A 24,405-nucleotide genomic window follows, 5' to 3' on the forward strand; every position below is an offset into this window, starting at 1 on the left:
AAACGGTAAAGCCTGCCAAGCTGTGGCAGAAACTCAGATTCGAAAATAGTCAGCGGGTCGATGGCCCCCTGCCCCTTCACTCCCTGCCTTCTAGACCAGCTCCATAGTCATGGGGTCACTTTCAGATAGACCAGAAGAAAATGAACTGTCCTATTTCCTCCTGAAAACTGACTCCAAACAGTCGATTCAGCCTGCAGCTAGAAGACCCTCATAGCTTATTCTTAGCTAATTCAAAACTCTAGCCTTAAATCAGACTATAACTGCAGTTGCAAAATGGAGTACAAAACTGGTATCTCAAAGATCAACTAGCCCTAATCCTTATCAGAGAGCATCATTTCTGAAGAAGTGGAGGAAGTAGGCTCAGTAGGGTGATTTTTACCTAATGTCTTAATCCTTAGTTAAAAAAAAAAGAAAACACTATAGAAGGTTTCCAGTGTTTGGTTTTTTTCTTGTTTTTTCAAGCTATTTCTCTCCCAACAGAAGACTATCTTCCATTACAGAACAGATTCCTAGCCCCGTAAGGACTAGCTTAGTGTGGGGACAGAAAAGGCACAAGCTCCTGGCTGGTTTGCGATCAGTGGGGGACATCTTACTGATTCAACTAATTCACTTCAATCCAGAATGGAATGGCAGGGTGTGAAGGATTTCATTCTTTCCTTAAAGCACTGTTCTCCGGACTTTTTTTCTTTCTCACTGAAATGCATACTAAGAAACACTTTTTTTACATTGCAACCCAGTAAACACGACACATGTAACTGAAATAAAACAAAGCACTACTTAACTGTTTTACATGTGATACACTGATATTCTCTTGTCTATTTTATTTCATGTTTTTTGCTTTTAACGCTAGTCTTGATTTACTTATTGTTTTCATGACCCACTAATGGGTCACAACTCACAGTTGGAAAAACGTCACCCTAAAAGGATATTATACAGCCTAAGCAGGTATTCTCAATCAAATAATTAGATGAGGCACTAAGAGAGGGACACTAGAATGCCACTGTCTTAGAATCAACCTATTTATAATTAATCAACCAGCACGTGTTATCATCATACACCTACTTTGTGCCTTGCATAGGTGCAGTTCTACCTGAAGCTTTCGAGGTAACCAAGAAGACAGACCACTCACTGTACTCAGAGAGCTATGCACTATTAACTGAGCTTCAAAGAATATTAACTGAGTACTTGCCGTGTTCCAAACGCTATGCAAAAGTCTGAAGATACAAAGATGAGTAAGAGCTCACCCCAACCATCAGAGTCACAGGCAGCTGTTTGGGGACAACACACATGACAGCCAATATTTAGGTCCAATAAAGCAAATGTTATGATAGAGCTGAGAACAGAACAGAGTACTCTGGGAGAACAGAGGGAGAATTTCTAAATGGCAGCAGGGCTTATGGAAGGCTTCCTGAGGAAGTGACTTCTGCTGAGCCCTGAAGAACAGACAGGAGTTAGCTAGACATGTGTGGGGAAAAGCATACCAAGAAGATGGAACAGCTTGTGTGAAGGCACAAAGGCAAGAGACAGTGGGTTGAAAGTCATTCAGAAAAACTAAAACACGAAGACTTATGGTTACGTGGAGGAGGATGAGTGAGGAGAGGAGACCAGGGAGAAGCAGGCTATGATGGGCTCTGAGTTCCAGGCCAAGTTGTTTAGAGGACGGGGAACCACTGAAGAATTCAAAACAGAATTACTCAGATTTGCTTTTGTAAAGTATCACTCTGGCAGCAAGGTGGAGGATGGGCTGGAAGTGAGCAAAGCTGGTGAGAGAACAACTAAAACAAAGGATACAGATGCCGGTTTATGATAAAGCTGATTCTGGTCACCTCCACTTTTGTGGCAAAGAGGTCACATCACTTCTGAAATTACTGACATGTTAAAACTTTAGTTCAGGGGTTTTCTATTTCAGTAGATGAAAGAGGCTACAACCTCCGGGTTAAAAAAAAAAAAAACAGCATTATGCAATTGTGGGCCAGTATCAAAGTGAGATGGGAATGCAGTCACACAGAGGTTGTCTTGATTGGAATTACAAGCTTCAACTGACTCCCTCTCTATCTCTAAAGCTAGAAACCTTGGATGTTAGTGAGGATGGAGAGCCTGAAGCTGGGTCAGTGGACTGTTTGTGCAAACTCTGGGTCACCCCTCTGCCCTGCAGCTGCTGTGTGGATAACGCGCACAGCTGCCTAGGCAGATGGCCCCCAAACTCTCCTTGGTATCTATGATTAAAATTTCAAAAAAGATACAGTAGACAGAACCCAGTGCTATTATCTGAAGGCCAAGAACAACCACATTTCCTGTTAACTGTAGATTGGTTCACACAGAGTGTCTCTACGTATCAGCTACAGAGCCAGCATCAAACACACACACGATCTCTCCCTCTCACTCCCTCTCTCTATCTCTCATGCAAAATAACAAGCTGACTGATTTTTGAAAGTGAGTCCAGAAGCTCAGATAGTTCTTATATATTCTCCACCTTCCTGCTTTTACACAAAGTCATTCCTACAAGGAACTGTCTTGTTAATACTGGAGAAGAATAACACGTAGAAATATGCATTCTGGATTGCCTCATTTCTCCCTCCTCCTCAGGAAAGGTTGAGGTTCGCACAGCCCGCTCTCCTTCCCGCTATTTCTTCACCCAGTTTTCCTTTGTGCCTCCCTTTGGTTTCATCTTAGGAATGATATAAGTACAGCCTTCCTTTAATTTCTTGACATTTGCCCCTTTCCATAGGCTAAATTTCTTAGAGGGAAACATGAATGAATAGGGACCAACCACATTATATTTCTGCACATAATCCAAAAAAGCAGAAAATTCACATCATAATGTCAGGTCCAGAATCTTCAAATCTTTACAAAAGAGATTCCAGTTATAATTCAAAGCCATGAATTCTGAATGGTTATTTGTTCATCGAGGCCGGTGTGGTGAGGAGAGCAGTGAGGAGCAAACCTTAATACACCACGAAGATAGCTTTAAATGAGCATTGAAAAATCCATGATTCAATGTGATACATTTAAGTTTTTTTCATCTCTAGAGCCCACACAAAAGACTTAGCATTCAAAAGCATCTTATCTAAGCTGGAAGCATGCTAATGATAATTCAGAAGCCTTTACTCTCTCCCAGGAAGCGTGTCAGATAGGACAATGGTGCAGAACACGAGGCTGATGTAATAGGTAGAGAATTTGGATGAACAAAGCATAAATAGACATGATCAGGTTTAGTTTAAAAACCAAAAGCTCAACTGTGGTTGTTTGTTTTTACCTCTTTCAGGCAGAATTTTTCATTTTCCATTTTTAAAAACTTTTCCAAACAATGTGAAAGCACAGCAAGGAGACCAAATAATGAAACACTGTAAGTATTTGCATGCAAAGAAACTCGGGAAGCCATGTCTCATTCTGCGTGCATCTTATTATTATCAGTGCCAAAGATTTCTTTTTTATATATAACATCTTTATTGGGGTATAATTGCTTTACAATGGTGTGTTAGTTTCTGCTGTATAACAAAAGTGAATCAGCTATATGTATACATATATCTCCATATCCTCTCCCTCTTACATCTCCCTCCCACCCTCCCTATCCCACCCTTCTAGGTGGTCACAAAACACTGAGCTGATCTCTCTGTGCTACGTGACTGCTTCCCACTAGCTATCTATTTTACATTTGGTAGTGTATATATGTCCATGCCACTCTCTCACTTCGTCCCAGCTTACCCTTCCCCCTCCCCGTGTCCTCAAGTCCATTCTCTACCTCTGTGTCTCTATTCCTGTCCTGCCCCTATGCTCTTCATAACCTTTTTTTTTTAGATTCCATATATATGTGTTAGCATACGGTATTCGTTTTTCTCTTTCCAACTTACTTCACTCCGTATGACAGTCTCTAGGTCCATCCACCTCACTACAAATAACTCAGTTTTGTTTCCCTTTATGGCGGAGTAATATTCCAGTGTACGTAAGTGCCACATCTTCTTTATCCATTCATCTGTCGATGGACACTTAGGGTGCTTCCATGTCCTGGCTATTGTAAATAGAGCTACAATGAACATTGTGGTACATGACTCTTTTTGAATTATGGTTTTCTCAGGGTATATTCCCAGTAGTGGGATGGCGGGGTCATATGATAGTCCTATTTTTAGTTTTTAAAGGAACCTCCATACTGTTCTGCATAGTGGCTGTATCAATTTACATTCCCACCAACAGTGCAAGAGGGTTCCCTTTTCTCCACACCCTCTTCAGCATTTATTATTTGTAGATTTTTTGATGATGGCCATGCTGACTGGTGTGAGGTGATACGTCATTGTAGTTTTGATTTTCATTTCTCTAATGATTAGTGATGTTGAGCATCCTTTCATGTGTTTGTTGGCAATCTGTATGTCTTTGTTGGAGAAATGTCGATTTAGGTCTCCGGCTCATTTTTGGATAGGGTAGTTTGTTTTTTTGATATTGAGCTGCATGAGCTGCTTGTATATCTTGGAGATTAAACCTTTGTCAGTTGCTTTGTTTGCAAATATTTTCTCCCATTCTGAGGGTTGCCTTTTCGTCTTGTTTATTGTTTCCCTTGCTGTACAAAAGCTTTTAAGTTTCATTAGGTCCCGATTGTTTATTTTTGTTTTTATTTCCATTTCTCTAGGAGGTGGGTCAAAAAGGATCTTGCTGTGATTTATGACATAGAGTGCTGTGCCTATGTTTTCCTCTAAGAGTTTTATAGTGTCTGGCCGTACATTTAGGTCTTTAATCCACTTTGAGTTTATTTTTGTGTATGGTGTTAGGAAGTGTTCTAATTTCATTCTTTTGCATGTACCTGTCCAGTTTTCCCAGCACCACTTATCGAAGAGGCTGTCTTTTCTCCATTGTATATTCTTGCCTCCTTTATCAAAGATAAGGTGACCATATGTGTGTGATTTTATCTCTGGGCTTTCTATCCTGTTCCATATCCTGTTCTATATTTCTGTTTTTGTGTCAGTACCATATGGTCTTGATTACTATAGCTTTGTAGTATAGTCTGAAGTCAGGGAGCCTGATTCCTCCAGCTCCATTTCTCTTTCTCAAGATTGCTTTGGCTATTCGTGGTCTTTTGTGTTTCCATACAAATTGTAAAATTTTTTGTTCTACTTCTGTGAAAAATGTCATTCTTAGTTTGATAGGTTTATTGCTAGGTGTTTTATTCTTTTTGTTGCAGTGGTAATTGGCAGTGGAATGCAAGAGATTTCTGTGCATTAATTTTGTATCATGATACGTTACCAAATTCATTGATTAGATCTAGTAGTTTTCTGGTAGCATCTTCAGGATTCTCTATGTATAGTATCATGTCATCTGCAATGACAGTTTTACTTCTTTTCCTATTTGGAAAAGTTTTATTTCTTCTTTTCCTATTTGGACAGTTTTACTTCTTCTTTTCCTATTTGGATTCCTTTTATTTCTTTTTCTCCTCTGATTGCTGTGGCTAAAACTTCCATAACTATGTTGAATACTAGTGGTGAGAGTGGGCAACCTTATCTTGCTCCTGATCTTAGTGGAAATGGTTTCAATTTTTCACCATTGAGAACGATGTTGGCTGTGGGTTTGTCATATATGGGCTTTATTACGTTGAGGTAAGTTCCCTCTATGCCTACTTTCTGGAGAGTTTTTATCATAAATGGGTGTTGAATTTTGTAAAAAGCTTTTTCTGTATCTATTGAGATGATCATACGGTTTTGCTCCTTCAATTTGATCATATGGTTTTTCTCCTTCAATATATTAATATGGTTTATCACATTGATTGATTTGCGTTTTTGATTGCGTTTTTATTTGATTTGTGTTTTTTTTGATTTGCGTTTTTATTGAAGAATCCCTGCATTCCTGGGATAAACTCCACTGGATCATGGTGTATGATTCTTTTAATGTGCTGTTGGATTCTGTGTGCTAGTATTTTATTGAGGATTTTTGCATCTATGTTCATCAGTGATATTGGCCTGTAGTTTTCTTTTTTTGTGACATCTTTGTCTGGTTTTGGTATCAGGGTGATGGTGGCCTAGTAGAATGAGTTTAGGAGTGTTCCTCCCTCTGCTGTATTTTGGAAGAGTTTGAGAAGGATAGGTGTTAGCTCTTCTCTAAATGTTTGATAGAATTTGCCTGTGAAGCCATCTGGTCCTGGGCTTTTGTTTGTTTGAAAATTATTAATCACAGTGTCAATTCCACTGCTTGTGATTGGTCTATTTATATTTTCTATTTCTTCTTGGTTCAGTCTCGGAAGGTTGTGCTTTCCTAAGAATTTGTCCATTTCTTCCAGGCTGTCCATTTTATTGGCATATAGTTGCTTGTAGTAATCTGTCTAGTAATCTCTCATAATCCTTTGTATTTCTGCAGTGTCAGTTGCTACTTCTCCTTTTTCACTTCTAATTCTATTGATTTGAGTCTTCTCCCTTTTTTTCTTTATGAGTCTGGCTAATGGTTTATCGATTTTGTTTATCATCTCAAGGAACCAGATTTTACTTTTATTGATCTTTGCTATCATTTCCTTCATTTCTTTTTCATTTATTTCTGATCTGATCTTTATGATTTCTTTCCTTCTGCGACCTTTGGGGGTGTTTTTGTTCTTCTTTCTCTAATTGCTTTAGGTGCAAGGTTAGGTTTATTTGAGCTGTTTCTTGTTTCTTGAGGTAGGATTGTATTGCTATAAACTTCCCTCTTAGAACTGCTTTTGCTGCATCCCATAGGTTTTGGGTCATCGTGTTTTCATTGTCATTTGTTTCTAGGTATTTTTTGATTTCCTCTTTGATTTCTTCAGTGATCACTTAGTTATTTAGTAGCATATTGTTTAGCCTCCATGTGTTTGTATTTTTTACAGATTTTTTTCCTGTAATTGATATCTAGTCTCCTAGCGTTGTGGTCGGAAAAGATACTTGATACGATTTCAATATTCTTAAATTTACCAAGGCTTGATTTGTGACCCAAGATATGATCTATTCTGGAGAATGTTCCATGATCACTTGAGAAGGGACTCTATTCTGTTGGTTTTGTATGGAATGTCCTATAAATATCAATGAAATCCATCTTGTTTAATGTATCATTTAAAGCTTGTGTTTCCTTATTTATTTTCATTTTGGATGATCTGTCCATTGGTGGAAGTGGGGTGTTAAAGTCCCCTACTATGATGGTGTTACTGTCAATTTCCCCTTTTATGACTGTTAGCATTTGCCTTATGTATTGAGGTGCTCCTATGTTGGGTTCATAAATTTTTACAATTGTTATATCTTCTTCTTGGATTGATACCTTGATCATGATGTAGTGTCCTTCTTTGTCTCGTGTAATAGTCTTTGTTTTAAAGTCTACTTTGTCTGATATGAGAATTGCTCCTCCAGCTTTCTTTTGATTTCCACTTGCATGACTATCTTTTTCCATCCCCTCACTTTCAGTCTGTATGTGTCCCTAGGTCTGAAGTGGGTCTCTTGTAGACAGCATAAATACAGGTCTTGTTTTTGTATCCATTCAGCCAGTCTATGTCGTTTGGTTGGAACATTTAATCCATTTACATTTAAGGTAGTTATCAATACGTATGTTCCTATGACCATTTTCTTAATTGTTTTGGGTTTGCTATTGTAGGTCTTTTCCTTCTCTTGTGTTTCCTGCCTAGAGAAGTTCCTTTAGCATTTGCTGTAAAGCTGGCTTGGTGGTGCTGAATTCTCTTAGCTTTTAATTTCTCTGTCAAATCTGAATGAGATCCTTGCTGGGTAGAGTAATCTTGGATGTAGGTTTTTCCCTTTCATCACTTTAAATATGTCCTTTCACACCCTTCTGGCTTGCAGTGTTTCTGCTGAAAGATCAGCTGTTAACCTTATGGGGATTCCCTTGTATATTATTTGTTGTTTTTCCCTTGCTGCTTTTAATATTGTTTCTTTGTATTTAACTTTTGATAGTTTGATTAATATGTGTCTTGGTGTGTTTCTCCTTGGATTTATCCTGCCTGTGACTCTCTTGCTTCCTGGACTTGATTGACTGTTTCCTTTCCCATATTAGGGAAGTTTTCAATTATAATCTCTTCAAATATTTTCTCTGTCTCTTTCTTTTTCTCTTCTTCTTCTGGGACCCCTATAATACGAATGTTGGTGTATTTAATGTTGTCCCAGAGGTCTCTGAGACTGTCCTCAATTCTTTTCTTTCTTTTTTCTTTATTCTGCTCTGTGGTAGTTATTTCCACTATTTTATCTTCCCAGTCACTTATCCGTTTTTCTGCCTCAGTTATTCTGCAATTGACTCCTTCTAGAGAATTTTTAACTTCATTTATTGTATTGTTCATCATTGTTTGTTTGCTCTTTAGTTCTTCTAGGTCCTTGTTAAACATTTCTTGTATTTTCTCTATTCTATTTCCAAGATTTTGCATCATCTTCACTATCATTACTCTGAATTCTTTTTCAGGTGGACTGCCTATTTCCTCTTCGTTTGGTCTGGTGGGTTTTTACCTTGCTTCTTCATCTGCTGTATATTTCTCTGTCTTCCTATTTTGCTTAACTTACTGTGTTTGGGGTCTCCTTTACACAGGCTGCAGGTTTGCAGTTCCCGTTGTTTTTGGTGTCTGCCCCCAGTGGGTTAGTTTGGTTCTGTATGTTGTGTAGGCTTTCTGGTGGAGGAGACTGGTGCCTGTGTTCTGGTGGATAAGGCTGGATCTTGTCTTTATGGTGGGCAAGACAGTGTCCGGTGGTGTGTTTTGGGGTGTCTGTGAACTTAGTATGATTGTAGGCAGCCTCTCTGCTAATGGGTGGGGTTGTGTCCCTGTCTTGCTAGTTGTTTGGCATAGGATGTCCAGCACTGGAGCTTGCTGGTCGTTAAGTGGGGCTGGGTCTTAGCATTGAGACAGAGATCTCTGGGAGTGCTCTCGCGGATTGATATTATGTGGGGCTGGGAGGTCTCTGGTGGACCAATGTCCTGAACTCGGCTCTCCCACCTCAGAGGCTCAGGCCTGACACCCAGCTGGAGCCCCAAGATCCTGTCAGCCACACGGCTCAGATAAAAGGGAGAGAAAAAAAAAAGAAAGAAAGAATAAGAAAAAATAGTTATTAAAATAAAAAAATATTAAAATAAAAAAGTAATAAAAAAAAAAAGAAAAGAAAGAAGAGAGCAACCTAACCAGTAAACAAATCCACCAATGATAACAAGCACTAAAAACTATACTTAAAAAAAAGGACAGATGGGGCTTCCCTGGTGGCACAGTGGTTGGGAGTCCGCCCGCCGATGCAGGGGACGCGGGTTTGTGCCCCGGTCCGGGAGGATCCCACATGCCGCGGAGGGGCTGGGCCCGTGAGCCATGGCCGCTGAGCCTGCGCATCTGGAGCCTGTGCTCCGCAACGGGAGAGGCCACAACAGTGAGAGGCCCGCGTACCGCAAAAAAAAAAATAATAAAATAAAATTCATTCTACAGTTACATTAAATTCTCTTCAGGAATTAAAATTTTATTTGCAGGTATTTTGATGTCACTAAGAGCTTGTTTAATGATAGCCTCATTTGTAAGGGTTTTCACTAGTCATGTGGTCAGCATTCCACAAAGATTAACTGATTGCAGGCACAGCTTCTACAAGTAGCCACTTCCCTTCAAGGAGACTTAGGCCACCTTGATCATTATGCTCTGGAGCTTAAAATTATTCAGACTTAACGCTATCACTGACACACACTAGACAGGAGTTCCACTTCTATTCTACTGATTTTTTTTAACATTTTTCAGCTGTTTTGGCACTTCACATACGTTAAAATGTAAAAGAGCATATGCCTCAAAAGATAATCCCAGTGTCCCTATGCCACATTTACTGTGATTTACAAGTTTTATTATTTCCCTTCCACTCCCCTCCCCTCCCCATGTCCTTCAGGCTACAAAACCAGATGCCCTTCTAAGATACCTTGCCAATCTCCATTCCCTCCTCTACATCTTTTTCTTTTCTTTTCTCTTTTTTCCTATCAATCTGCAAGATATATAGAGTCAGCAGGGTAATATGGAGCTCCTCAGAGTTGGATATGAATTCTTTTTTTTTTAAGTTTTTTTTTTTGATGTGGACCATTTTTAAAGTCTTTATTGAATTTGTTACAATATTGCTTCTGTTTTATGTTTTGGTTTTTGGCCACAAGGCATGTGGGATCTTAGCTCCTCGACCAGGGATCAACCCCATATCCCCTGCATTGGAAGGCAAAGTCTTAACCATTGGACCACCAGGGAAGTCCCATGGATATGAATTTTGGCATTAATGTTCCTATATCACTAGGTATCCCTGGGCAGTACTTATCTTTTTTGAGACTTTCTTCCTTAACTGTAAGGGACAGCAGAAATATCATTTGGCTTTCAGAACCATGAGAGTGAAGGGAGTTTTTAAAGATTGTGACAGCATCGAGGGTACCTTATATTATAGCCTGTATTCTTCTTTTCTTTTTTCCTTCATTTAGGTCTGACACCAACGATCCTCCAGCGTTCCTTTTCCTCACCATTCCCACTCTTCTCTCTCAATACTCTCTCCATCATCACCTTCCACATAACTCTTTTGCAACCATATGGCTTTTTTTTTTCTCATTAATAGGAAACCACTTCTGGGTAGAGTCAATGGTACCATCAAGGGGTGTTATGGGGGAAGGGGAGACTTACCTCAGTCTCAGTAACCATCAGCCCCTACCACTCCATGCCTTTCAAACTGAGCATCCAATCTTGAGTTTACTATGCTAACACTGTTTTAAAACAAGTCCTCTAATCTTCAGCATCCCCAAAACTACCTGAAATTAACACATAATCTAAGTAAAAAGAGTGTGTTCCCTGTGAAAGCATCTTGTGTGATAAGTCCCCTTCTTTCCCTTCCCACCAGATTGCTATTCCCGAGTCCCTGGAGTTTAGAAATTCTAGAGCCAGCCACTAAGTCTTATCTGCTCTCCCCAAGATATTATGGTGCCCTTACTGCTATGGTTGGCCCCACTGTCCTCCTAAAATCCCTGTCTTTTCTCCTGCCTGTTGATTGTAACTGGAGCAATGGTGCTACTGCTTCTCCTTCCTCTGACTCAATATTGCTAAGCCCATCCAAGTCCATTCACACTCCCTGCACAGCCTTCAGTACTAAAGACAGCTCCATGCTGGGTTTTGTCAACAGTCATGTTGTTGCCCTCAGGAGCCATCCCAGGACACATGTTAAGTAGCAGCAGGTAGGTTTTTGGTCTGAAGACAAATCACCAAGGAGAAGAATTGCTAGACATGTGCCCAGTAGGGCAAAAAAAGAAAGAGCAAGGGACCAGGGGAATGGGAAAGGGAACTTTTTTTTTTAAATTTATTTATCTATTTTTGGCTGTGTTGGGTCTTCGTTGCTGCGCACAGGCTTTCTCTAGTTGCAGCGAGCGGGGGCTACTCTTCATTGCGGTGCGAGGGCTTCTCATTGTGGTGGCTTCTCTTGTCACGGAGCGCGGGCTCTAGGCGCGCAGGTGTCAGTAGTTGTGGCATGCGGGCTCAGTAGTTGTGGCTCACAGGCTCTAGAGTGCAGGCTCGGTAGTTGTGGCCCACAGGCTTAGTTGCTCTGCAGCATGTGAGATCTTCCCGGACCGGGGCTCAAACCCGTGTCCCCTGCATTGGCAGGTGGATTCTTAACCACTGCGCCACCAGAGAATTCCAAGGGAACATGTTTGACCTCTCAGTGATACAAGTTTATTCAGAAATCATGGCAGAATTTTTAGTGGCTTTGAATTAGTGCTTCTAATAGCAGCTGAAGTAGTTGTAATAACGGGAAAGTAGTAAGGGAAACTAAAGCGGCAATAGTTGGAAAGTTTTCATCTGATTAAATATAAAGGCTATTATTTTGTAGGAATCATCCAGGGAACTTGCTTAAAATGCAGATTCCTGGGCTCTGTCCCTAGAGAGTTAGATTCAGGGTCTGAAGTAAAGCCAGGAATCTTCATTGTAACAAAGACTCTGGTAATTCTGATGTAGGTGGTCCAAGGACCACACCTTGAAAAATACTGACTGAGAGATAGTGAAGTAGAAGAAAGGCCCCTGGACTATACACAGGAAGACGTAGCATTGCCACTAGTGCCTAGTGCTGAGGGACCTGAGGCAAGTCACTTACCTCCTTTAATCTTGGTCTCCTTACCAATAAAATGAAGGGTTCAATGAGCTGGTCTTTAAGGACCTTGCCAATGGTAAGAAAAAACCTATTTTCTCTCATCATTCTTATAACCACCATATCTCTTTAAAGATTTAAAAATTAAGTAATTATACTGATGTGCATGAGGACAAACAAATGTGCTACTTACATTTAATAATAAAACAAGTGAGGTTCCTATGCAGTCTCCTGTGTCTGGCAGCAGTACTTCTCCAGTTCCAGTGTGGTTTCTATGATATGCTAGCACGTTTTTGGAGTCCCCGGTCATAGATTTCTTTTCCATTTTTTTTTTAAATGTGTTTCTTCCCTTAGGTAATTGTATTGCTCAAATATATCATTTTATCCACTCACTCACTGTATTAGGTACACACTTCCTTCTACAGAAAATGAGAAGCTAAGTTTTAAGACTAGAGAAAAATGCTCTTTTAATGTGTGAGGAACTCTAAGGTGAAATACATATTTGTAATGGCCCTGACAGAAAAATTATGCCCCTTTCTCCACCTCCCAAGATTGTATTAGCCAACTGCGGGCAAAGAGAAAATTTGTTAAGCCTACTTGCATCATACTGTATCATTCATTGTCTCTGTATCCTCTCAATTCCTTTCCAAGCCAGCATCACCCTGGTTTATTCATTCCACAAACATTTATTGAATGGATAGTCTGAGCTAAAACTATGTGAGGCACTGAGATTTTAGACATAAATAAGACCTAATCCCCTGACTTCAAGGCTATTAAAGAATAGCCTCACAGACTATGAAAGAAGACATGCATCATCACATAAGGGCAATCTAGTTTGAGAATTACAATAGTACTTAAGTGCAGTCATGGCTGAGAGAAGGGGTGATAAACTCCTTAGAGGTGTAGAGGAAAGGCTTCATAGAGATGCTTATCTTTAAAGATCAGGAGGAATTCTCCAGAGAAATGAGGAAAGAAAGGGAAGAAGAAACAGCACATTCAAATACGAAGGGATGAAACAGTAGAACTTATTCTGAGAGCCACATGTCATTTCATGTGACCAAAGGGTTGGTTGCACAGGGGATTTGCAAGAGATAATTATGAGAATCTCTAACAGTCACTGAGCACTTAATAGGTGTCAGGCATTATCCTGAACAATCTACATGTGTTAATACATTAATCCTTAGCACAACCCTAATGAGGGAGGTATGATTATTATCCCTACTAGGCAAATGAAGAATCTGAGGTACAGAGATGTTAAAATAACTCTCCCAGGTTTACACAGCCAGTAAAAGCTGGAACCCAGGCAGTCTTGCTTGAGAGCCGATGTCCTGCACTGTGCAGCACGACTGCTTCTTCGAGATGGACTGGAGAAGGAGACAGGACGAAGATCAAGGAGAGACTTAGAGGTCATCACAAGGAGTCTGGAGTTTATCCCCTAGCCAATGAGAATCTAGGAAATGTTTGAATTAATATATCTGTGCGTAAGAAAGGCCATACAGAAGGAATATACAGATGCACTAGAAGAGGGCTAAAACTACAGGAAGGATGCCAGGAAGAAAACTAATGTAATTGTCCCTTAAGAGAAAATGAAAATCTGAACTCAAGCAGTAGCCAGTGTGGTTGGGAGTAAGGGAGTGGCGGAGGTGGGACTATTCCTTCTCTAGGGACAGAGCCCCTCTTCAATCCACTCTCTGAATTTGACTCATACTGTAAGAAGTATCTATTTAAAACTATTTCTTCCTATTGTTCATGACTCTATTCTTCCTCTGCTCCTAAATTTCTATCGAGCAACCTACCCTTGGTTTCTATTTCTCAACTGGCCTATCTGACTAGCCAGGGACTTAAGTGCAAGCATGTCCTTCAGTACCTGGTGATCTTTAACGATGTGAGCCTTCCAATCCCATTTGTGTTCTACTACAGACAGACAGCTTGGTAACAGTTTGGTTGACAACTAAAGGAGATAAATAGTTAAGAAAATGTCAAGAAAGGGTTCTTTTACATTGAGCAAGCAAGATTATGTCTCTAAATTTGTTTTCCAAAGAAAATCATCCTCTGTAAACAGCTTCATTAAGTCTTTGCATCATTGTGTAAAATCTACATATTAAAAAAAAGTCTAAATGGCTTTTCATTCCCTTCTTAAGGAAATCCTACGTCAATTCAGAGTTCTCAGATAAATAAATGTAAGACTAAGGCTGTTGTGACTTTGTTTGCTTTTTGTTTATTTTCCTTAAAAAAACACTACGGATGATTGCTGAATATTTTCAATACCCAGAATCGTAAAAATTCTAAGTTTACATTGAGCCAAACTATTCTTCTTACAGTTATTCTGCCATCTTTGCTGAGAGCGAACTGAGTGGCTGGGATTATGACTATGGTTTCTGCTTACCCAAGACACTCCAATGTGCTCCTGAACCAGATGCTTTTAATCCCTGTGAAGATATTATGGGCTATGACTTCCTTAGAGTACTGATTTGGCTGATTAATATTTTAGCCATCACGGGAAATGTGACTGTCCTCTTTGTTCTCCTGACCAGTCGTTATAAACTGACAGTGCCCCGCTTTCTCATGTGCAACCTCTCCTTTGCAGACTTCTGCATGGGGCTCTACCTGCTACTCATTGCCTCAGTTGATGCCCAAACCAAAGGCCAGTATTATAACCATGCCATAGATTGGCAGACAGGGAGTGGATGTAGCGCTGCTGGCTTCTTCACTGTATTTGCGAGTGAACTTTCTGTCTACACCCTCACAGTCATCACACTAGAAAGATGGCACACCATCACCTATGCTATTCAGCTGGACCAAAAGCTGCGATTAAAACATGCCATTCCGATTATGCTTGGAGGATGGCTCTTTTCTACTCTAATCGCCATGTTGCCTCTTGTGGGTGTCAGCAATTACATGAAGGTCAGCATTTGCCTCCCCATGGATGTGGAAACCACTCTCTCACAGGTCTACATATTAACCATCCTGATGCTCAATGTGGTGGCCTTCATCATCATCTGTGCTTGCTACATTAAAATTTATTTTGCAGTTCAAAATCCGGAGCTGATGGCTACTAACAAAGATACAAAGATTGCTAAGAAAATGGCAGTCCTCATCTTCACCGATTTCACCTGCATGGCACCAATCTCTTTCTTTGCCATCTCAGCTGCCTTCAAAGTGCCCCTTATTACAGTAACCAACTCTAAGGTTTTACTGGTTCTTTTTTATCCTGTCAATTCGTGTGCCAATCCGTTTCTGTATGCAATTTTCACAAAGGCATTCCGAAGGGATTTCTTTCTGTTGCTGAGCAAATTTGGCTGCTGTAAATATCGAGCTGAACTTTATAGGAGGAAGGATTTTTCAGCTTATACCTCCAACTGCAAAAATGGCTTCACTGGATCAAATAAGCCTTCCCAGTCTACCTTGTAAGTGACCACATTACAATGTCAATATTCAGCTGTCCTGGACAAGACTTGCTGTAAGGAGTGTTAACTGTTATATCAGTAACCACATTACTGAATTATACTTAAATATGTAAAAAAATTACCTGTACCAGTAATTTTAACAAAGAGCTGATTTCAGGAAATTATGTTAGGCACATTAGGCAAAAAAAGACCTCTTCCTAGCTCAAAGTGTGGTCTATGACCATTGCCAGTCCAAAAACTATGCGTCACTGGCACATGACCATACAGAAGGTGAGAGTGTTTAGAAACTTTTACAGCAATTTTGGCAGAGTAATTTTATGTCTGTTGAATCTAATATTTTAAAAATGAGGTGATATTTTGCATGTCTTTAATTTTTTCTTTTTGTCCTTGCAATAATTTTTATTGCATTTTATAAAAATGTTAGTCCGTAACATTTGAAGTTTAAAATAACTTGTCCTTTTCATCAGATAGCTTGAGAAATACACTCTAGAGATGCACTGTTCAATCTGGTACCCACCAGACACATGTAGCTAAATTAAAATGAAATTAAAAATGTAGTTTCTCAGTTGCACTAGCCCCATTTCAAATGCTCAACAGCCACACATGATCAGTGGCTACCCTATTAGACAGCACATACACAGAACAGTTTCATCATCACAGAAAGTTCTGTTGGATAGTGCTGTCCTAAAGACATTTATCTATCCCATCTAGGCTCTACTATTTAAAGTAAAGTAAGCATCTGAAGGCACATTTCAGCCTGTTGGTTTGGTGTTTAGTCTCTAAAGAGCAATGAAGCATTAAACAGTATACTGTAAACTCCTTGTGGGTAGGAACCCTGTCTCAATTTTGTTTCCGTCTCCTAGCTCAGGATCTCGGCAATAGTATCCAACAAATGTGCTGAATTACACTGAAGTTATGAAATCAATAAGGGAAAAAAAATTTTTTTTTTCTTTCTAGGGCCCTATCTTTTATGGAAGTAAAAGAAAATATTTAAATATTTTAAAATGCTTAACTTTCATCATTTCTATCTTTGAGGGTATAGAAAAATACATCCAATATTTGCTAGAGGTATTTTTATTTATCAGAATTGACTCTTATAGGACAATGAAATTACGGTTTTAATTGCAGTGGTTTTTGTAAGTTCTTCTGACACTTTAAAGTAACTTACTGAAAGTTTATTATATGCCAAACATGTTGATAAGTATTTTATATAATTTAACCCACTTAATCTTCATAAAACTCTATGATGAAGATATTATTCACATTTTATAATAGAGGAAAACCTATTACAATATTCCCAAGTTCCCAAAACTAATAAAAGATTCAACTAATGGGATTCAAACTCAAAGTTCTGTTCAGGACCCCAGCCTCTTAACCACTGTGTTCTACTGCCTCCCATACTGGTAAATCATAGTCATCCAAAGGTTTAATATGTGTTCAAAGTTCTTTCAATTTCCCCCAACATTTTCCAACATAAGAAAAGTTGAAATAATTGTGTGTGCACACCCGTACACTTAGATTCAACATTTTACTATATTGGTTTCATAACACACCTATATAACTATCTAGCAGTATTTATCCATCCATTTCTGATGCATTTTAAGTTGCAGACCTCAGTAATTGTCAGCCCTTAAACGCTTCAGCATGCTTATCATTAACCAAAGTTTAGTATTTGTCTACATTTTTAAGGTAAAATTTACATATGGTGAAATGGACAAATCCTAAGCATACCATTTAATGCATTTTGAGAAATGCAGACACCCAAAACCTCCATGAAGATATAGAACACTCACCCCAGAAAGTTTCCTCATGCCCTTTCTTAATTAACCCCTCACCCCTACCCTACAGGGGTAATAATGGTTATGATTTTTTTCCCCATAGATTAATTCTTGTCTGCTCTAGAACTTCATATAAATAGAATCATACAGTTTACACTCTTTTGTGTAAGGCTCTTTGACTCAATACAATGTTTTTGCTATTCATCACTGCTGCTGCTTGAATTAGTAGTTCATTCCTTTTTCATTGATGAATAGTATCCCACTGTATGAATATAACACTGTTTTCCATTTTCTTATCAATGGATATCTGGCCTATTTCCAGTTTTTAGCTCTGCTTTGGCATTTATTAAATAAATGTGTAGGCATAACTAGACTCTCCAAACATTTAGTCTGCTTTCAATCATTATGCCATTTTGTAAGATTATTCAAAATAGATAAAAAGTATAAACTTTATAAAATATCTCTTCTCTGTAATGTGTTTTTTATATTTCTGACTTTTCTACTCCACAACTAGTTACTTGTCTTTACTCAAATGCAGTCCTCTCTCTTGTAAGCCAGTGTTCTAGAATTTGTCTCAATGATATGAGAGAATGCTAATTAGTCATGTTGCTGTATACACACACAATAAACTTTCTGATTCACAATCACAGAACCAAAACAACTAAGCAAGGAAAACAGAACGTAAAACAAAAGAAAAAATAAAATATAACCTTGTGGAGAAACTTTAAATTATGAACTCTTAATTATTGTTTGAGCCTAAGGTACTTGTACCTATACTCTGAAAACAACTTTTACAGCCTTTTCCACAAATACTGATCTTTATTTTCTACATTATAATTTAAGTTTTAACATATAGAGTCATAGTGTACTGTCTTCCTCATTCTCACATCCTTTCATTCACTAATTATTCCTTTCAATTGTCTTCCACATCAGTTCTTTATTTTGCTTCCCTACCACCATGCCCACATCTCAGGCCATTTCCCCTTACCTCTGGAGTATTACTATACCTCCCTCATTTTTATTCATATCCAACCTTTCCCATGTCCATGCTCTCATCCCCACCGCCACTGATTAATCATCCTAAAATGCTATCTCATCTTATTACACACCTGCCAAAAATTCTGAGCAGCTCATCATTACCTATAAATTTTAGCTCCTAGCCTAACATTCAAAGAGCTCCAGAATCCACCCTCAAGTTTGCTCACTTTATCTCCCGTTTTTTTACATGAAACAAGTTGTCCCAATTACTTTCCCCTAGTTATGCATCTCCATGCTGGTGCCTGTGCCACTCTTACCATCTGGCGCACCTTCTTCCTTACCTGTCCTCCTCCTGCATTCTTTAAGATCCCAGCTACAGGTTTATCTTATCAAATTCTTCTTAATCTACTCCCTCCCTAATCCACTATAGTCAAGACACTGCCTTTACTTCAAATAAAGCAGGGCATAAATAATAAATATGTAACCCACAATGGTTTATCTCTTTAGACTTCTTTAGTACCTGTCATCTGTATCACGTATTTTTTGTTCTACACTGCTGGTATTATCTTTACATGTGTATCTCTTATTTCACCTACCTTATAAATTCCTTTAGTGATATACTCATCTCCTACTTCTTCATTTCTCCCACTATATCTATCCTAGTCTTGCACATGAGGTGATTAATATTTTTAGCTGATTCACTTTTATAACTGAAATATAAAACAATCCTTGTTAAGAAGCGTTTTCCTTATGAGATGGTCTCACAGAAAGTGTGTATGTTCCCAATCTGTATAATCTCTCATACATAAATCATAAAAACATCAAATGCTCAAGAAATTTATATTTCTATCATGTATTTTTTTTTACCACGTTTGACGTTATCACTTGTAGGTTGCAAAATGACTAAAAAGAGTTAATTTGGAGTAGCTCATCTAAACTTACAAAATATTTTTAAAAGGCATTTTGTCCAAATGTTATAACATTTGCTATAAAGGGCCTGGTTTTAGTTTCCTCAAAAATGTATTAATAAGCCCACGTGTAAATTAAGAATCTTTATGTCACTAAGATTTCAATAAATGTGTTCACAACTGGAAAGAATCTTTTCTTCAAAATGTGCAATATTTTTATTAATATCAAGTCACTTCCTAAGAGTTATTACCATGAGCTACCTATTTATAATTTAGCTTTCTAGTTACAAATAGTAAAATTTCCACCTAGCTCAGAGTATATTTACATGAAAAACAGCACAGCATTAACCTACTAACAAGAGTCAAAAGAAATTCCCCCACTAAATTCCCCTGCTCACCACCCAATTAACCTTTGCTATTCATTCTAAGTTATTAGTTTGGCTACACAACTTAAATGACTTCAACTGAGTGCCTCAGCCAGAACTGGAGTCTCATTGCCCTATGAAGTCTGAGCTGTAACAGATAATCTTTTACACATATTATAGCACACTGAATAAAATAGGTAAAGAAGGTAATCCAGGCAGGTCAGTTGGTCAGTCCCTAAGAGACTGTGCAAACTCAAGACCACCTTAGCCTACAGGGAGAAGTGGAAAGTATGTTAAAAAAAGCACTGTAGGATGCATGCATGAGAAAAAGTTTGCGTTAGGAAATTACTACACATGATACTTACATAAATTTCATTTAACACAACAAACTTCTTTCACAGAGACATTCACCACCTATAATATGATGTAGGATGACATTTGCCAAGTTACTGTATTTATAAGAACATATAACTTACTTTACGATATTTTGTTAAAATATGCAAAAAGAAGTGTTAAGCTTGGACATGATAAAGAGGTTCCTGAAAGTAAAAGTAGTATCACATTAAAGCCAAGTCTCAGGTAAACTCCACCAACTTGCAGGACTTAAAGTACAATTTACTCTTTCAAAATGGATTAAGGGGCTTCCCTGGTGGCGCAGTGGTTGAGCGTCCGCCTGCCGATGCAGGGGACGCGGGTTCGTGCCTCGGTCCGGGAAGATCCCACGTGCCGCGGAGCGGCTGGGCCCGTGAGCCATGGCCGCTGAGCCTGCGCGTCCGGAGCCTGTGCTCCGCAACGGGAGAGGCCACAACAGTGAGAGGCCCGCGTACCGCAAAAAAAAAAAAAAAAAAAAAAAAAAAATGGATTAAGATTTGTCTCACTTTATCTTTGGCACATGGGCTAAAAATATTTTTAACTGTGAGTCATGACCCATCAGTAGGTAGTGAAATCAACTTAGTGGGCCAATACCATCAAAAAGTTTTCTGTAATGTAACAGAATAGAATCAAATATAGGAGGGACACACAAATGGGACAGTGACTTTTTTTCTCTGATAAAATGTGCCACATAAATAAAGACGGCAATATAGTAGTATTTGTGATATAATTTTTTTTTAAATCACTAAAGCAAAGTGAGAATTTAAAATTCACAGTGGAGAGGAGGAAAGGAATTTTAGAAACAACTATTATTGCCTCTCCCAAACACTTAAACCAACAGTAAACCCCAATTTCCAAGTGAATGCACCTTGTCGACAAATTCAGCAGTTAATACAGGGTGACCGGGTGAGCCTGGGGAAAAAAAAGCAGGAAGAAGAATAGAAAGTGTACCCCCTCCTCAACACTGGAGGGGGTACATTTCAGCAATGACACAAAGAATAAGTGCTCTCATTTGCCTCCCATGTAGAAAAGATGAACATTTCATGGTAGGCAACATCCACGAGGGAACCCATAGCTCCTGGGAGTTCTCAAGAGACGGAAAAGTATTTGGAATAGCAGTGGTGGTGGTGGACAGTCACTCTGAGGATGAAGAAGGCATAGCTGGAGAATCTGGAGAGGGGACCAGCTCACTCACTAGTACTAACTGAATCCTCATGCAGCTGCCAACTTTAGGCCAAAGACAGTGTCCCCCTCATGTTGTTCATGACCCAGATAAGATTTATCCAGATTTTGAGAAGACCTAACAGTAGCTGAGTCCCTTGGGTAGAACAGAACAAGTGTTGGAATAAATTAAACCCTCCAAGTGGGGTTGCCTCTGAAAAAGAAGTGGGGAATTCACCCTGTGACCAGCCAGATCCAGGTACCTAACCCTCAAGGAGCTTTCACAGACCATAACCCACTCAATCCCAGAACTGCTTTTTGTGAGAGAATTACTACCCTGGCGAACACCATTCAGGGCCAAAACAGGGATCCTAGACTTGGATACCATGTGTACTCCACCCACTAAAAGAAGCAGAATGATGGAGAAAACGTTCCTTTGAGGAATTTGAGTCTACTAAGGAAAAGAATATTACAGAATAGGTTACTAATATGCTTTATTTTCATTGGTATAGGAAAATGGTGCTATTTGCATTTTACATTTTGTTTTCTCTCCCTGGTTTTAAGAGTTATCCAGGTCTTCTCTTTTCAAATGAGATTGTCTCACCTAAGCAGAAGGTTCCTAAACAGAACATCTCTTCTTGACTTTTGTTTTAGAAAACCTAATCTCAATGAGGGAATTCCCTGTTAGGAAAAAAGAAGAGAGACAGTATCTTTGAGGGGTAAAGACTCTGCAAAGGGGTCTTCAACGGTAAGAAAAATAGAAAAAAAAAATAGGGAAAGAGGGAAGAGGACAGAAGTATGAAGCAACAAGAATTAGAATGGGAACCCAACCCACTCCCTACAGTTCCCCAGGGAAATAGCAGGTACAAAGAGGAATGGCCTGGCCACATGATAAACCCAGAAAGGCTCATCCTTGGCTCTACAGATCCTGGCCTCAGCAACTATTTTCATGTTTAGTATGAGCTCAACTGAGGCATCTGCCTCCAAGGAACCATCTGGGCTTGCACAATCAGCATACTGCTTGTGATAAGCGTAGACTGAAGATCCAGAGAAGCCTTCTTAAATATCCTGCTACTTATAAGACTCTCCAGGATCCTTTTTTTTTTTTTCAAATATGATTTTTTTTTAATTGGAGTATAGCTGCTTTACAATATTGTGTTAGTCTCCAGGGTCTTTTGTAACATGGTTTGGTGAGAGGTGGGAAGAACACCAGCCCCAATCTAATAATTGATACTGACTTCACCATGAAGGGGAACTGGAGTCTGATTTAAATTTTACTTCAAAATTAAAGAAATATGACATTTTTTCATGCTACATCACACCCGATACATCTATGCTTTGTAATGGTATAGACAATGGGGGTTAAAAAATAAAAACCTGTTAAAACAGTTTGAAATGTAAAATGAAAGAAATGTGAAACTGTATATTTGTATTTGCATCTGAATTATAATTTTATTAAATTCCATGCAGTGAACAACATGTGATATAGTCCCACTGATCTTAATGATGTACTGAGCTTATCAGTTTTACCACTCTGCATCACCAACGGCTTTTGCAAATACATAGTCTCTCCCTCCAAAACACATAATACCATCTTTCAAATAGAATTTCCATTTGTTCTTGCTTCGATGAATCTGGAGGGAGAAAAACAGCCTAAATTAATTAAATTTAGAAGTTAAAGGATCATTTACATTTCTTTGCATATCCCATGGGATTATTCTGACCCTAAATGGGAGTTCTTTATAAATAAGACCCTCCTCAAGATAGTTTATTCATTCATTCAGTTCCTATGTGTCAGGTATTGTTTTAGGCACTGGAGATCTATATTAGCTTTTTAAAAAGGAAAATATAGATATAATTTTTTAGAACAGGAAAAAAATTCCTGTCTTTGAAGAGGTTACATTTTAGTAAGGATGGGAGAAGCAAACTTAATAAACACATAAACTATACAGAATATTAAAAGGTGGTTAAGTGTTATGAAAAATAGATCTGGAAAAGGAATATCACAAACACAGAGGTGGGGTTAGAATTTTAAATAGAAGAGTCAGGGTGGGCCTGACTTGTGAAGTAACATTTGAGCAAAGACTTAAAAAGAAGATATTGACTAGAGAGCATTCCAGACAAAGGGAACAGAAGTCCTGAGGAGGGGCATGCCTGGATTGCTCAAGAAAAGCAAAAAGTTCACTATGGCTGCAAAGGAATAAACAAGAGAGGATGTAGTTAATATTATCCGGAATGAAAAAATAGTGGTGTTTCATTTCTAAGAAGAAAGTCACAATAACGCACTGAGCAAGGTCTGAAAATACAACTTATAATCTATCAGATTCTATTAGCTATTCTTTGGATTCAGTAAATCAGCCTGATACAAAATTAAAACCAGAAAATCCTACTACCTTAAGAGGTAAGAAATCAGACAATCATTGTTACTTCTGGGTAGACCACGAGTGACTATTTTAAAAATTTAGAAATATATGATCTGAAATCAAGGGTAAAAATTAAACCTAGGTGTTGATTGCAAAGAGTCAAATCAAGGAAGAAAAGCCTGTGACTAGTATTTGGATGCATTTTGTGAAGCATAAGAAAATACAAAGGATAAACCCTCTATTTGTGTGTGGGGGAAATGGCCTGGCGACAGAAAATTTCTTTTCTGAGTTTGACTTCCAAATTTCCACTTGCACTTATCTTAAGTCTCGGGGAACACAACAGTGACAACAGAATCCTTAACAAAGATGATAAAATCTGGCCAGAATTAGGAAAAGAACAACGGTAGAAGCAGCGGCAACAACTCATCCCAGTAGCTTTATCTAGTGACTACATTATTCTAGAAATGCAACAATGGTTCAAAATTAGGAATTTACTAGTACAAACACTATATTACTAGACATAAGGAGACAAATAATATAATCATCTTCAATGATGTTGAAAAAGCTTTTGATAAAACTCATGCATTATAGATTTTTTTTTAAAACTAAAATAAGAAAGACTATGCCCTACAAACATACACACACACACACATACCCCTACCTCAACCCAAAAGCCGTGACTTACTGCTTAGTGCGGAAACCCTAAAAGTACTCCCGCTCAAGTCAGGACACAGACAAGAATACCCACTCTTAACCAACTTTTCACTCTAGAGGTTCTAGCCAATACAATTAGACGAGAAGAAAGAACTACAGAGATAAATATTGGAAGAGATGAAATAAATTTGCAGATGCAATGACTGGATGTCTGAAAAACCTAAGATAATCAATTTAAAATGACTAAATAAGAATTCAGTATTGATACAAAATTAATAAACTGAAATTCATTGCCTTCAAATACTGATATATAAGCAACAGTTAGAAGATATAAAGAGCCCGTTTACCACAGCAACAAAAGAGATAACATAATAAGGA

At 38.6% G+C, this 24,405-nt stretch overlaps 2 protein-coding genes across 3 annotated transcripts in view; one reads left to right on the forward strand and one right to left on the reverse strand.

Annotated features, from left to right (window-relative positions):
* The window catches only part of LHCGR (luteinizing hormone/choriogonadotropin receptor), a 63,509-nt gene extending 45,877 nt beyond the window's left edge, over positions 1–17,632 (forward strand). Inside the window, exons 10-11 of the mRNA XM_004264962.4 lie at positions 3,266–3,346; positions 14,363–17,632. Of these exons, the coding sequence (XP_004265010.2) occupies positions 3,266–3,346; positions 14,363–15,452 (1,171 nt within the window). The 3' untranslated portion in view covers positions 15,453–17,632. The remainder of the gene's footprint in view (positions 1–3,265; positions 3,347–14,362) is intronic.
* Positions 17,633–22,372: 4,740 nt separating this feature from the next.
* Positions 22,373–24,405, reverse strand: part of GTF2A1L (general transcription factor IIA subunit 1 like) — a 61,011-nt gene continuing 58,978 nt past the window's right edge. Inside the window, exon 9 of one of the 2 annotated variants that reach the window (XM_033419115.2) lies at positions 22,373–22,644. In XM_033419115.2, coding sequence (XP_033275006.2) covers positions 22,537–22,644 — 108 coding nt within the window. In that variant the 3' untranslated portion in view covers positions 22,373–22,536. The remainder of the gene's footprint in view (positions 22,645–24,405) is intronic. The other variant, XR_007470857.1, reaches the window with a different exon arrangement.

This window comes from Orcinus orca, chromosome 13, assembly GCF_937001465.1.
Source record: "Orcinus orca chromosome 13, mOrcOrc1.1, whole genome shotgun sequence".
Classification (NCBI taxonomy): Eukaryota; Metazoa; Chordata; class Mammalia; order Artiodactyla; family Delphinidae; genus Orcinus; species Orcinus orca.